This window comes from Anopheles nili, chromosome 3 (assembly GCF_943737925.1).
Source record: "Anopheles nili chromosome 3, idAnoNiliSN_F5_01, whole genome shotgun sequence".
In the NCBI taxonomy this organism is placed as follows: Eukaryota; Metazoa; Arthropoda; class Insecta; order Diptera; family Culicidae; genus Anopheles; species Anopheles nili.
In genome coordinates, this window is record NC_071292.1 from 75,674,697 (window position 1) to 75,689,912 (window position 15,216).

At 44.3% G+C, this 15,216-nt stretch overlaps 3 protein-coding genes across 3 annotated transcripts; 2 read left to right on the forward strand and 1 right to left on the reverse strand.

The window, feature by feature from the left end:
* The first annotated feature begins 146 nt into the window (after positions 1-146).
* On the forward strand, positions 147-3,896 carry LOC128722443 (DAZ-associated protein 2-like). Its single transcript, XM_053816105.1, has 4 exons — positions 147-386; positions 709-767; positions 857-1,159; positions 1,230-3,896. The coding sequence occupies exons 1-4, from the start codon at positions 365-367 to the stop codon at positions 1,416-1,418; spliced, it is 573 nt and encodes a 190-aa protein (XP_053672080.1). The 5' UTR covers positions 147-364; the 3' UTR covers positions 1,419-3,896.
* A 335-nt stretch (positions 3,897-4,231) lies between these two features.
* Positions 4,232-8,040, reverse strand: LOC128725079 (uncharacterized). The gene is made up of 2 exons (XM_053818798.1): positions 7,494-8,040; positions 4,232-6,066 (listed from the first exon to the last, which is right to left on the reverse strand). The coding sequence occupies exons 1-2, from the start codon at positions 8,038-8,040 to the stop codon at positions 4,232-4,234; spliced, it is 2,382 nt and encodes a 793-aa protein (XP_053674773.1).
* A 1,701-nt stretch (positions 8,041-9,741) lies between these two features.
* On the forward strand, positions 9,742-15,003 carry LOC128725080 (cyclin-T). Its single transcript, XM_053818799.1, has 9 exons — positions 9,742-9,923; positions 10,082-10,199; positions 10,261-10,471; positions 10,550-10,595; positions 10,674-10,764; positions 10,884-11,045; positions 11,123-11,276; positions 11,354-14,433; positions 14,587-15,003. The coding sequence occupies exons 1-9, from the start codon at positions 9,742-9,744 to the stop codon at positions 15,001-15,003; spliced, it is 4,461 nt and encodes a 1,486-aa protein (XP_053674774.1).
* Positions 15,004-15,216: the final 213 nt, after the last annotated feature.

A 15,216-nucleotide genomic window follows, 5' to 3' on the forward strand; every position in this document is an offset into this window, starting at 1 on the left:
TGAAAAAAATTAAATGGATTAAAGAGATTTATTGTCAGCTTGAAATAAAAAAAAAACTGTGCGAACTGTCAAAATTTTGTCATTCGTCCTGATACGTGTGTACGAGGCCTGAGGCATACATAAATCGATATTCTGCTATTACTACGGTCAACACAGCTAAAAGAAATTTTGTATTTACTTTTACCTTGTGTAGATACCGTACAAGCATATTTGTAGTTATAAATTTACAAGTTAACAATTGATAGTGAATTCCAACCAGCAATCCAAGTATCCGTTCAATCGCGGGTGCTTGAGCATTCGACGGAATAACGGAAAAGAGAAAAAAAATTTAAACAAAACACACGTAGAACGAACTATTTCAAACATGAATAACAAAGGAACTAATGGTAAGATAATGACTTTACTCATATTACGTCTAATATATGGTAAAATTATAGTCTTGCACGCCTGTTTGGTGGAATAGCATAAAAAGCATTTCAAGAGATTTGGGATTATAAGTTTCGCGTAAACCTAACATGAATTCAGCATCGACGTCAATGGTGCGATTGTAGTTCATTTTTTTCCGCCTCCGTCCATGACGGATTTGGGTTTGCGCAAAGAATTTGGCAACAAACAAATCAAAATTTGCATTGTGTAAACCAGAAAATTGTGCATTTCGGTTATAAAAACTTTTTTTTCTCATGATTAATCGATATGCCTCTCCCGCAGGTTATCCTACCTACGAAGCAGCTCAACAGGCCGCATATCAGCAGTACATGAACAGCCAGGTGAATCATCCTTATTTGCTAGCAATTGAAATGTACTCTTGAACAAATACATTCTGTAACGTTTTTGTTTCTTTTCTTCACCCTTTTAGATGCCAGCACACGCACAGCTTCCCCCCTCGTACAGCTCGGTGGTTACCAGTATGACACCGACGTACCCGCCATATCCTCCCGGAATTGTGCCGCAACCTTTCTACGGCAACAGCTGGAGCGTAAATCCGTCCCCACAGGCCCAATTTGCTCCAGCCCCTCCGCCATACGGAGCTTCGCCGGCGGCCGTTGCAGCTATCCCGGCTCAAACGGTACATCCACAAATGTATCAGTATCAGATTGCGGCAGCTCCTCCGCCAAACCAACCGCCTCAAGTATACCAGACGCAAATCTATCCCGTTCAGGTAAGTACTTATTTACTTATTAGTATGGATTGGCATCATGTTCGTATTGATAATGCTTTTTGTTGTACAGGGTGCCATGTTCGATGCTGGCGCACGCTTCGGCAAAACCGGCGGACAGCCAACGATTCCACCCCCACCACCGGGAATAGCACCGAATGCAGCTCAAATTGCAACAATCCAGGGCCAGCAGGTCGTGGTGACTAAAAAGAAGAACAACTTTCTTCATGGAGGAAACGGCGGGGGGTATACGTTCTGGTGAATGGTCAAACTAGCGTGGCCTGTGTGCAGCCGTTTTGTTGCATTCTAAATAGATGGGTGGAAGAATAGTGTTCGAATCTGACAGAGCTAGCAGTGCCATGTGGAAATTGTGAAAACTAGAACGAGAATGGATGACTGCTCTGGAAACGAAGACCGCATAAGAAGACTGCAAACATTCGGTAGAAGAAGCGCCCTAATGATAGTTTGTTACCAGCCAGTATATAGTTACATCTGGTATTTGACTAGCAGCTGGAACAACAAAGGGTTTGGAAGGCAAAGAGCACGTAAGAATTCATTTTCCTATTCGAAACGGACACAGCACAAACTAGAAACCATGAATGAATATTTCTATCAGCATTTGTACTGCATATGTAACACTGCAGGATTATTTTTCTTCTATTTGTTTTTTTTTTCATTATCATTTTTACAACGAACAATTATTTCATTCAATTGAGGTACTGTAAACAATAACCCTGTTTCTTTTTTTTTCAATACGTATTATTTCATTCGTATAGCGAAGTAGCCAAGTAATTACTAAACACTATGCACTGTTAGTCAAAACGTTAATCAATATTTGTTTTTGGTTTGGATACAATATCACGCATTGCGGCAGCGCACATGTGTGTAGCGTTTTCCCCGTGATACAATTTTGAAAAATCTAAATCATATTAAAGAATAAAAAGGCAAACAAAACCCATCTTAATGAAACAGAAGATAAAATATTGAAAACTTGTGTGTTCAAATTTAATGCAAATTGTAAACAACCAAAAAACAGGCCCTCTATACAAATTGTTGTGCAAACGAGAAAATATTAACGTGCAGGAATGTACCGGATAATAATGACATCCAGACTGCTCAATTTAGCGATATAGTATTGAATGAATGAAATCGAAAGTTGCATCCATCGGCCTGTGCTGAAAGATTTAGGAATGAAAAATAATATTATAATTTGCAAAAGTGGTCAAAGGAATGGAAAGAACGAAAGGAATACATTTATTATTTAGCTCGATCGAGATCATTCCCTTGTTCAGCAAATAATTACACAACATGCAATTACGCAGAAGAATGGAAACAACAATTACAAAATTGACCCCCTCAGTAGGACTTTGCCAATATACTGGAGTAAAGTTAGAACATGTGAACCAAATTAAGCCCTTTCGATGTTGCATTATGCAAAAAACGTATCACACGAGCAGTGAACAGATATACGTAGTTTCATTTAAATCAAATATATTACCCAAAGCCTTCGTGCGAAACTAAAAATTGAAGCAAAAATGGAAATCTTACGATGTTGTACGTACTAATACTGGATCGAAAAAGGAGCGGCATATGATGAGCAATCTTGAAAAGTAAACATTTAATGATCCAACTGTGACACAATGTGCACCAGTATTGCTCAACGTTTGGCGATTAAGTCGGCAATTATTAGTTGAACTTTCGTGCACTTTATAGATTGAAACACAGCACAAGTTAAATTTATTTTTGTGATATCCCAAAGCTGGGTCGGTTGTGGCGATTCCCTTTTTCCTTTACCGAACGGTACAATATTTCTGGCTAATTGCTGAGTACAGCTCAAGCATTAAATATAAATTTAGCTAAAATATTAATTTAGCAAACAAGGCAAATTTAAGGTAATTATTTCCTCATCATCTCTTCCCCCAAAGAGTGTAAAACATAAACGACCAAAAACAGTAAGACTTTCGGAAGTTTAAAAATGTGCCGACGCATGATAACGCATGATAATTTGTTTTAACCAAAATTTGGTACGTTTGATAAAATGCATTTGGGTAGGCTTGATCGAGCCGTCGTTTGGCGTCAAGTAACTGAATTTGTAATATCTGGTAAAGGACGGCGTAAAACATAATATCATAGGAAGAACGATCAGCCTGAAAAGTTTGTTGCAGATCGGTGAGGAAATGCATTACAACACAAAATTTAAAATATAGTGAGCCAATTAAGCGCGACGATGTTAGAAACAAAAATCGTGAGTTTGCAACATTGTTTGAGCAGCTAACAGCATAGAAACTGTATCAGGGCAACTCGAAATAGGCGATTGCATGTGAATAGCGGCTAAATGTGAAGCAAAGAGCAGTTCGATATTGATTTAAATTGGAAGAAATGTTCCAAATTACTACGACGATGATATTCATAGAAGGATCAATGAGAAAACAGCAAAGATACGTGAAAGTGTAGGGATTGGTCGAGAATAAAAGTTATGGAGTCATATTAGCCAAAAGCGAGAAGTATTATAGAAGAATATAGAATGAGAGACCATGAGGATGTAAAAGGATTCGAGTAATAGGCAAAGTGAAGCCCCGGCGGAAAAGACAAATTTGTGTCAAGAAATTGTAAGATAGTTTAAAGTTTTTGTTTGGTTTATTCAGCTTTGAATTTGTTTATTTCGAAATTTACCATTAACACCATATACGTTTATCATTGCATTGTATCTTATACAAAATAAAACGACTGTCACAGTGTAGTTTTGTTCCTTTTGCGGAGACTGTTGTTTTCACGTAGATATTTTTGGCGATTGAGTTTGGAACATTACAAGAAAAATAATTCAAAAAGTAATGATATGAATAAAAAACCAAAAAATACACACAAGAATGTTTGTTTTTTTCGGGCTCGTTGTATAATCTACTTTTAAAATAATCAGTGTTTAACAAAGTAAAGATATCCGTTGATCAGATTGTTTATTCCAAAAAAAAAATAATGCAAAGTTATAATGTAACAAGATCGTGTTTAATGAAGTTCTCACTAATTTCTAACACTGAGTGCATCTTTGAATCGATCCTCTTGCTAGACATTATCCCTTCACTTTTGCTGACGACGCAGTTTTAGCTCTGAATTCCTTGACGTGCCTGCCGTTACAGATACCGACTCCAGCTTGCTGTTTTTTATTTGTGTAACGTTGGTTCCCTCTGAATCGTCGAATGCCGTACTCATTTCTTTGTGCGGGTCTATTGCCATCGCTTTAGTGTTTATCAGTGGTTCTTTTTTATCAGAAGATTTCCGCAAACTTTCAAGTGCATCCAATACCGGTCGTTGTTTTTGGTGCTTTAATGGTACTGTTTCTTTTGACATCTTCAAATACTCCTTCTGATCGAGTTTATTTGTGTCTATTTCCTCACAAGCTGGGTTATTCAAGATTTCGTCCAATATATCTTCGTTTGTACACTCCTGCTTATTTTGCTGTTCGACCTCGATTGAATTCTCGAATGTCTCTTCTATGATCATCTGTTTACCTTCAATCACTGGTTTGATTAATTCCGAACTGATAGCTTTCTGCTCATTAGCTATGGTGTTTTTTGCGAATTCCTCATGCTCTACTGTAGCAGTATATTGTGATACCGATTGCGTTGTATCCATCGGTTCCGGTTGCTCTTTTGCCAAACCAAGTTCTGTATCCAGATATTCTTGCTTTGGTTTGTTCTTAGCAATAATACTGACCGGCAGTAGAGCTTCCTCCAAATCGCCCAGGTCGACTTCAGGACGTTTCCCGCTGGGATCTAGGCACACGCCAGTGGCTACGGAGATAGTACTGTTACTGGTGTCATGGACGATCGTTAGATTCTGCTCGGGTTCATGCGGTTCAAGTTTTTCTTTTTTTATACTACGATCCTCTGACAATACGATCGACGTACGTGTCTGCTGCTGTTGCCCATCTAACTTTGCCATGGCAGCTTTCGAAGCGCGGGTGTTGCGTACGCGTGTCGGGGTTAATATGGCCGAATCCTGCCTGATAGTTCGGCGTCTACCATCAATCTTCGTTGATTGTTTTAAGTCGCTTATCTCAACATCGTGCAATTCTTGTTTAATATTTGCATTCACTTCTTGTCCCGCGTTGGCCTTGTTTGCATCAATGGAACTGAGTTCACATTCTCCTTCTGATTCCGATTCATACTTCCGTTTGTTGAACGAACGCTGTGCCGGAAGCTCCATGTGCAATGGACAGGTTATGTTATCAAATAGCCCGGCCAATGGTTCTTGGCAGACTACACCATTCTTGTCGATACTGCACGCCCTGAACAACACCTGCTTCTTGTCCTCTAGGATGTGCTTACGGCAGTGCTTGCAGCAGGGTAAAGTTCGCTCACCACACTTCACTCCGCCCTCAGTGTACGAACACTTCGGTAGCGACGGAGGCTTGTGCTGGAGGCCCTCAGTTGCCTTGGCTCGCTTCTCTAAATACTTACGCTGTAGAATTGCCTCGACACCGTGCTTCCGGTGGTATCGATTGAGACCCTTCAATTTCTCGTACAGCATGCGTTCCCGGGGTGTTTCTTTAACCTGGTCATAAATGCTGCAATGTACGTCCCGCTCAGCGCGTTGCTCCTTCAGATAGCTGCGACGTCGCTCGCGTAACACATGCTGTAAATGGTGAATCTGGTCGATGTACAGCGATTGCAAACGGCTCAATTTGTCCTTGGTGATGCGAGTAACCTCCTCGGCCGTGTAGATCCCAGCGTGTTTCAGCGGATCGTCCCCTTGCGAGTCAACACTCTCGTTGTCGGAGTTGTCCATCTCATGACCTTTCCAGGACGTACCGTAGGTAGGATGGTATACGGGTTCATCGTCAGAGCTCGAATCAGAGGCATAATCAAGTACGACACGCCCGGAATCATTTACCGCTGTTACGTCAACATCAACTAAAATGGAAAAAAATGATGCATACACGATTAATTTTCCAATGGATGCAGTAAATTGGATACAGGCCTATTCTGGACTCTATGGCGCTTAAGCGAATTTTCTCTATCATGATGACTAATGTAAAACTCAATTATTAACATAAAAAATATCATCAAAATAAACATACAATGTCGCGCTTTGATCTTTGTTGAACGTCTACTCTTATATAACACGGAAAAATAAAAACGCATTTGTTTCCACCTTGCAAGCACAATGAAAAACGTTGTATAAAATTATTCGTACCGTACGAAGCATTTTCTGTATGCAAATGGTCCATATTTCATTGAACTGAATAGAACAAAGGATTGATTGAATTAACCAGAAAGGTGAGTATTACTATCCTAAATATGTACCGAATCGACCCGGAACTAGATTGAGACATACTGCGAACATTATCCGCAAAACGAGATTGTCATGGTGAAAAATTTGCCTTGCGCTATATAAAAAGCCACCGACCAATGTTGAAACGCTCGCAGAACAAAAGAAGAAAATGAAAGGACTCGCACTACTGGCGCTGTTTGTCGCAAGCACGGCTCTGGTGGCCGAAGGACAAAATGTCAACGTCGTGATAACGGCCAACACGGACGGTACAATCACACTGGCAAGTGCTGACGGATCCCAGAGCATTACGGTGTCGGCCAACTCCCCGCAGTTGCTCACGGAATTGGCCACCTTGATCAACACCATCATTGCTAACACATCTGCAGCCTCCGCTACGACATCAGGGACCACTGTAACCGCTTCAACTGCAGCAACTGCCGCCACGGTTACAGCAACAACGGCTGCTACGACGGCATCTACGACTACCGCGGGTTCAACAACTACGACCACCGCTAGGACCATTACCAGAACGTGCGGACGAAAGAGTATTAATCAGCCAGGGTTTGGAGTCGGATTTAGAGCAGGCATCGGCCTCGGTGGTTTCGGACTAGGCGGAGGACTATTCGGAGCAATCCGGCCGGCTACGAGCGTAAGTTATGGCACCGGAAGCAGTGCGGGCATTATCCCTGGAGCGATCAATTTGCTCGGACAAGGCATCAGCTCTGGCATCAACATGGTAGGCAACGTACTGTCCGCGAAAACCAACTTCGAAGGACGCTCGCTGTATAATGGCGGCGCCCTTGCCGGTGGCATGGCACAAACAGCTGGCAGCGCTATCGGTAACGCGGCAACTAGTTTAGGAAACATTGTCGGTAGCTTCCCTCGACTCGGTACGGGAGTGGTCGCCAACACTGGATACCAGCGACCAGCAGTATACGGATGAGCATTGCCAGCATAATTTGTTTTCTTCACTCAAACAGCAAACTAAAGCTCTACTTATACTTATCTTGCAAATTCAATAAACGCAATACTGCCTGCGAAAGTAATCGTCTCTTAGAACACTTACCAAATGGATCCACCGATGGTGTAACAATGTCCACATCGGTATCCTCATCGTCTTCATGGACAGTTATCTTCAGAGGCGTATTGCTTCCTAAGTAGTGCTGCTGCTTTTTGTCTACCTTCACGTGGTGAGCGAGACTGTTCAGTAGCGTTTCCGTCGTCTCGACTGGTACGAGCTTTCCAATGGTAGATTTCGTTTTGCTAAGCTGAGTCTGTCGGCTGTGCTCGAAGCAATAGTTCGTCCCGTAATCCTTCTTTGCGTCATACTTTGGTGATGGTTCCAAACAACGACGCCCGTTAGAGAAAACATATTCACACTGCTTGTATGGTGCGTTTGGGTCTTGTAGAATGTGACGAAAGCAATAAGCATATGAATCAACACGTGGCAGCGTACACTCGTACTGCGTGTTGGCACAGAATTTAGCTTTTCGTTCGATTTCCGACTGTATCTGCGAACGAAGAGCTTGTTCCTGGTCTTGCCTCTGGATACTGCTACCGCTAGCTCCGCCGCGATTAGTAATACGCCCTTGTTGCAGATTTATCGGACCCATTATGTTGCTTTAGTACAGCAAAAGTAAACGCACTGAATGATAAGATTGGCAACACAGAAGCTTGATTAATGCTCCGTATAAATATTTTCCGTGCGTCACAACACTGTTAACACGCTCTTTGCAGCGAGGACGCGCTCGTCTGTCGAAGAAAAATAACTGTCAAACACCTGAAACGTCGCACTTTGACAGCAAACGTCAGCTCGTTGTGAGGTCGGCCATGTTACGGAGTGAAAAACATATTTGTGGAGTGCATTTTTCTACACCAAAATAATACCTTCCAACTCACATAGTATCAGCTGGAATTGGTTGCCTTACGATCCCGAACGTGTCGCTAAACGTTTCGGATAGTTTTTCAGCACGGCAACGGCGGCCCAGTGGAGGCACGACACATTTTCGCACCGCGGTGGCAGTAGCCAAAGCCAACCGAGTCCACGAATAAAGCTAAGAAAAACGGCACGACACGACGTAAGAAGGCCCTCACTCTCCCCACCTCCAACCCCACCCGCAACGGCCTTTCCCTTTCTGGCGCAAGCACCTCGCGGTCGATTGGCGTCTTGGGAGCTAGTGTGACGACAGGCAGTCATGAAATGATGAAATTGTTCCGACCACTTTAATACTTTTCACACCGCGACTAGCGGTCTCGAAGTTGGTAAAGTAGGCTGCGTGTTCAAAACAGCGGTCGGGGTTACCTGACTCGATGGCAGCAGTAGCTTCGTCTCCACTCAATTGAGGCATGTAATGAAAAACGTCGCATATTTCTTTTCTCCGTAAGACAGCAAAGAAATAGGCTGCCTGGCACTAGAGTGTAATAGATCGGCTTGAATAACGCGAGCATCACGCTGCTCCTGCTGTAGGTTCAATCGCAAACCAAGCAAAACAAAATCTCGCATTGAGCGATTGATCGCCATTATTTCCCTCTGCATACATGAGGGGGAAGGGAGGATATATATGAACAGGCAGTAGAACCGCTCGTCAAACGTGTGTGTGCGTGAATGCGCGCGCGTTCTCTGTGTCGTGTAGGTGCAGTTGATCGGAGAGCTCGCCCGATCTATGACGTTTATGAGTTGTGAGCACGTACGCCAGCTCAGAGCGTAGACGCGTGTGTGTGGTGCGTAGTTGGCGCGTAGTCTCTAGCAACGGAGGAAGAAGCAAGCGTATTGGCGGTGATGTGAAAGTGTCAATGGCTTGCAAACGGTGTGTGCCCGGGTTGAAGTAGGGACAACGAGAGAGGTGTACGTTTAAAGTAGACGGTTGGCTTGTATATTGTTTTCCTTACGTCATCGATACGAAAGGTTCTGATGGATAAACAAACCATGATAAACAGAATCAGTAACAACAACAAGAGCGGCAACAACAGCACCTCCATTCTGCGGCCATAGCTTATCATCACTCATTTGTAGGTAAAACAAGTTTGCAGCAAACGACTGCTTCGTGCCACAAAATCACCTCCAGAACAACGGATACAATCAACAAACAGTTGGTTCGGGATGAAAGCAAGTGCTACCGTGTGCATCACTCGCAGAATCAGTGAAATTCGTGCCATCTGTGCGCAAAACTGAATACATCGAGAGATTATAGTCAACGACTCATTAACGTAGACGTAATTTCGGTGCTGAGATAGGCGCAAATCCGGAAAGCAGTCACTTGTTCCACCGCCATTCAGTAAGGCGGAAGGCGATCACTCACCCCGGACCGCCATCAATGGCTTCTGGTGGTAGCGCAAGCGGAACGACGAGCAAGAACGATGACTCGAAATGGTACTTTACGGCTGAACAGCTCGCGAATTCGCCGAGCCGTAAGTACGGCATGGATGCAGACCAGGAGCTTATGTATCGACAGCGGGCAGCCAACCTGATACAGGACATGGGTCAGCGATTGCAAGTGTAAGAGTTATTCCACGATTATAGATTGTTCCAGAATGCACGATCATGATCCTTGAATTACGATGGTTGCTGTGAATAAAATTCCATTAGCAGCTAACTTTTTCATTTATATTAGTATGGAGGTGTCTTTTATCAAGAATTTTTTATATATCACGTAGGTCCCAACTATGCATCAACACGGCAATTGTTTACATGCACCGATTCTATGCATTTCATTCGTTCACACAGTTCCATCGAAATAGCATAGCTGCTGCCGCTTTATTTCTTGCGGCAAAGGTATGTTATGCTGATTTCATAAAAATAGATCTTTTAATAACAGGGTAATATCGTCTTGCAGGTCGAAGAGCAACCACGTAAGCTAGAACACATCATCAAAGTCGTGCACATATGTCTAGGATTGGATGCACCGGATCCAATGCGGGAGAATTACGCCGAGCAGGCTCAGGATTTGGTATTCAACGAGAACGTGTTATTGCAAACTTTGGGATTTGATGTAGCCATCGATCATCCTCACACGCACGTAGTGAAAACATGTCATCTGGTGAAAGGTAAGGTGATATAGTGCTTTGAAGTAAACAATATGAGTATACGATGCATTTTTTACTATAAATTCTTTTAATAAACAGCTTCTAAAGATTTGGCACAGACTTCTTACTTTATGGCATCTAATAGGTAAGTAAAACTTGTCTTTGTTTAATAACTAGAGACAAAATGGTTTTTTTTTAATGCAAAATGATTGTTTCGTTTCAGTTTACATCTTACAACCATGTGCCTCCAGTACAAACCGACAGTCGTAGCTTGTTTTTGCATTCATCTCGCCTGTAAATGGTCACGATGGGAGGTGTGTTGCGATCAACTGAGCGGTTCGAGCATTTTTATGAATATTTTGTTCTTTAATTTTTCTTCCTGTGCCCGCACCTCTACCGTACGGAATGGTATGATTCTGCAAAACGCTTGCAGATTCCCCAGTCGAACGAAGGTCGGCACTGGTTTCACTACGTGGATAAAACGGTAACGCTTGATCTGTTGAAACAATTAACCGACGAGTTTCTGCATATCTTTGACCGGTGCCCGACACGACTGAAGAGCAAAATGAAATCAATACGAGCAGACGCGGGACCAGTAAGTTGGCTGAGCAGAAATTCCTATTTGAGACAAATGATTATACTAATAGCACTTTTTGTGTTATCGCTTGCCAGGAGGATTCCGGAAGACGCACGGGTGGAAGCAGTAATAGTAGCAGCAGCATCATGGCAGCTCCGTCGTCATCTGCAGCTTCTCGCGGCACTGATGAAGGCAGCTCTGGTTCATCGTCGGCTTCTAGTCATCATCGTACCAAGCAAAGTTCTGGCCGTAAGATTCTTGTTGCAAATATGGCCTTATGTTCGATGGTCAATTCTTTTAATTTGCTTCGTTTCGTCCTATTGTAGCTGAAATGATAAAATCCCACAGTATGTCATCATCTGGAGCCCATCAGAAGATATCTTCCTCATCGAGTTCAGGGTCGCGCTCACGTTCGGATCGACCCTCGGCCGGTCAGTCTCAATCTTCTACGGGTGGTTTGTTAGGCCAACAGCAACAACAGCCACCACAGCACTATGGAAGCAGTAGTAGCAGCGGCAACAGTAACAACAATAGCAAAGGGCCATCATCGATATCGTCCCACCGGAGCAACATGCAGCAGCCTCCGTCGATGTCACAAAGCTCTTCCAATTCATCATCCTCTCAGCGAACGAGCTCTGGGTACCAGGGACACGATGGCAGCAAATCTCGCCAACCATCATCATCTTCTAATATGCTATCTTCTGGAGGAGCACCACCTGGTATCGGTGGAAACTCATCATCCTCTTCGTCCATGCATTCCGGTTACAATCAAATGAAAGCAGATCGCCACGTGGGAGGGCAAAAAATACCCGTAAAATCACAATCCACTTCCTCATCCGTGTCGTCCGGTTCCGTTGCTCCGATGTACAGCGTGAAACATCAGCAACAACAGCAACAACAAGCATCCCAACAGCCTTCGTCTCTCTTTTCTCATCCGCCAAGCTACAACCAATCGATAAGCGGACGTTCAACGAATGTCTCTTTGCCAGACCAACAATCGGGCTCGAGTGCCTCGCTAAGCAATGCGCAGATAAAAACGGAACCATCCTCTTTTCGATTACTGGACGAATCAATCGGGCGGTTGGCAGATCCGATTCAGATATGTACGCCACCGAAGCAAAGTAAACCATCTTCGATTTTTAGTCCTGACTGGAAAGATTCGCAAAACGAGTCTCTACAGAGTGTGTCGTCGAGCAAATCGCGATCTAGTGGCCATTACGGAAATGTTATGGCTGGGAGCACGGGTAGCAGTGCGACTCAGGGCGATCGGTTGCTGAAACCACCGAAGGGAAGTCCCAGTGGCAAAAAGCAACACTTACAGCAGCAGCAGCATCATGGCTCCACGAACATCTCAGGATCGCAAGGAGGTTCACGCTCAGACATGCAGAAGAAGGATCGCCGTATGGTAGAAGGCTCTGCAAGTATCGCTGGACAGCTACAGCAACAGCCGTCGGGCAAGCATCAATCGGTGGTAAGCGATAAAAAATCTCTAATACCACCTGGTTCATCTGTCGCAATGCCTGTGTCCGGTAACACTACCGGCAACAGTTGCACCGGTAACAATAGCAGCAATAACAATAGTCATAATAGCCATGGTTTGAAGAGGGCGTTGGATGGAACGCTTGTACCTCCGAACATGCTGACTGCCAATGACGCTCTGACAACGGGTGGCTTGTCGGGTAACGGAACAACAACAATGGGAGGCATGAACAACACGCATTCCAACAACCTCGGCGGTAATACCATGCCCACGCAGGGGAAGCGGCCGCATTCGAGCAATGAGCAAATACGTCAAGATGATGGTACAGATTTCCGAGAACAAAAAGTACGTCGAACAGAACAGGCCAGCTCATCGTTCCTGACGGGTGGTTCGCCTTCTGATACGCTGTTTAATTCGTCATTCGATCTGGCTTGCACTTTTGACAAGATGGACGATTCGTCTTCATTGTTCAATTTCAACGATCCTGGATCGTTGCTTTCACAGCCGCTATTGAGCGATTCGAAACCATCGACGCTTGCCAAAAGTAGTGGTATGTTCAACAATACCATCAATGGTATCGAGACAAATGCGGCGCTTGTTAGCAGCCTGCTTAAAGAAAGCCTATTTAATGAAACGCCGAAGTTCAGTTCGCTTTATGGCGGAACTGGCATGAATGAGGTGCCATCTAGTGGGTCAAGAACGGATGCAGCAGATACGAAACCGATGGATACGCTCATGCCCGTACCACCCGCGGTCGATACGAAACCTCCCTTAGATAGCCTACTGGCTCAACCACTACCCCCACAAGTCGGCTCACAAGCAGTTGGTTCCGCCGGAGCACCGAGTGAATTTCCTCAAACGAGTAGCGCAGCCCCACCTTCTTATCCATGGTCGACTGCAAATGCGCCAGTAACGAGCATTTCCTCCGCTAGTATGCCCGTTGCTACTGTGGCCGCTCAGCCAAACCCCGGTGCCGTAACAGAACCTATACCTTTAACATTGGCAACGGGTGTCTCAATTGCTTCTGATCCTGATACAGACCAGGGCACAGGAGGGCATCGATCAAAATCGGAGAAGAAAAAGAAGAAAGAAAAACACAAGCACAAGGAAAAGGACAAGACGAAAGATCGTGATCGGGAGGAAAAGAAGAAGCACAAAAAAGACAAGGAAAAGCATCGAGATCGAGAGCATCGTGAAAAAGTGGACCACCATTTGGTCGGATCTTCAGGATCAGATGCCACAGTTGTAGGTTCCGGGGGTCATCAACATGGTTCGGACACACAACCCGGACCACCACCGGGACCGATAAAGATCAAGCTTAATAGGTCGATTATTCCGCCCGTGGTGGAGAGTGTGGTTGGCACAGGATCACATGGGATGGCAGGTACGGGGTCGGTCGGAGGTGGATCCAGTGCTGTAAACGACGGGTTGAAGATAAAAATTCCAAAAGATAGACTGTCCGGGTCCTCCTCGCTGCCCGGTGGACCAAGTGGTGCGGCTTCAGGTGCAATCGGTGGCTCGCATAGCGGATCTTCCTATCCTGCATCCGTCTTGACCGGTGTTTCCTCGGGCAGTTCGGGAGGATCGGCTTCACTGAAATTGAAAATTTCAAAGGACAAAACTGAGCATTACAACATCAGTGCTACTAGCGATCCTATTGGAAGCGGGCACCATCTAGCGGGCCCTGCCGGAATCACTGGTGTTACAGCGGCTGCCTCGCTGAGCGTGGGTGGTGTTCCGATAACGGGAATTGGAACTACCGGCAATAGCGGTAGTAGTGGTAGCAAAAAGAAAGAAAAAGATCGTGATAAGGATCGAGAGAAGAACAAATCGAAGCCGTCCAGCTCATCCACGGACCATGGCAATCGTACGAACGGAAGCGGTACGACGACTACCGGAAACAGTAGTAGCAAATCCTCTAATAAGGTGAATATGAGAATATCATTTTCTTTGTAATAATACTTTTTTTCTGTTAATTTTTGAAAGGAATTAACGTAGATATTTGCTGATTTTTGTATGAAAAATATTTATTTTAAAATTGTCCAATAAAAGATGTTTCCCTATTTCTACTCACTACAGGCGCTATCTAATCTCTTGCAACAGCAGCAGCAGCAATCACAGGCGCAACAACAGCAATACGGATTGTTCATGCCAGGGATTCATGAGTATCATCATCAAGCAGGATTCGATTATCTTCAGCAGCAACAAACCTCCCTTCAGCAGCAACAACCACAGCAGTACTATTCCCAATTCGGTCAGTATGGACAACAGCAAGCGCAACAGCAACAATTTCAACAGCAAATGCCTGCCACTGGACCCGGGACAATGTTGATGAACACATCAGTAAGTGGGTTAGGGGCTAGCATGATTGGCAAACTTCCGGGGCAGCCCGGAACAGGCATGCAGTCATCGTCGTTACCACCTTACTATTATAGCGGCGGTCCTGGGGCGACAACCGGCCCGAATCAAGGCGGCAATAACGTTGGGAAAAAATAAGGCTCAAAGATTCGCAGATTACCATGGTAACTCATATAGATTTGGATCTTAAAAAAGAAGTTTACTTTTTTTATTCCATTCCGTTAGCGCTTATTTGCAGATATGCTTCTCGTCAATATTTCTCTATCTGTCTGTCTGTCTCTCTCTCTCTCTCTCTCTCTCTCTCTCTCTTTCTCTCTCTATCTCTCCAATCTATATTTTTTATCACCAAAT

What these genes read in the sequence shown, in the direction of transcription:
- LOC128722443 (XM_053816105.1), top strand. Translation starts at nt 365, where the DNA reads ATGAATAACAAAGGAACTAATG. An exon ending in GAATAACAAAGGAACTAATG is followed by an intron (nt 387 to 708) that starts GTAAGATAATGA and finishes CCTCTCCCGCAG; the next exon opens with GTTATCCTACCTACGAAGCA. An exon ending in CGCAAATCTATCCCGTTCAG is followed by an intron (nt 1,160 to 1,229) that starts GTAAGTACTTAT and finishes TTTGTTGTACAG; the next exon opens with GGTGCCATGTTCGATGCTGG.
- LOC128725079 (XM_053818798.1), bottom strand. Translation starts at nt 8,040, where the DNA reads ATGGGTCCGATAAATCTGCAACAAGGGCGTATTACTAATCGCGGCGGA. An exon ending in ACCATCGGTGGATCCATTTG is followed by an intron (nt 6,067 to 7,493) that starts GTAAGTGTTCTA and finishes TTTCCATTTTAG; the next exon opens with TTGATGTTGACGTAACAGCG.
- LOC128725080 (XM_053818799.1), top strand. Translation starts at nt 9,742, where the DNA reads ATGGCTTCTGGTGGTAGCGCAAGCGGAACGACGAGCAAGAACGATGAC. An exon ending in ATGGGTCAGCGATTGCAAGT is followed by an intron (nt 9,924 to 10,081) that starts GTAAGAGTTATT and finishes TATATCACGTAG; the next exon opens with GTCCCAACTATGCATCAACA. An exon ending in TACTTTATGGCATCTAATAG is followed by an intron (nt 10,596 to 10,673) that starts GTAAGTAAAACT and finishes GTTTCGTTTCAG; the next exon opens with TTTACATCTTACAACCATGT.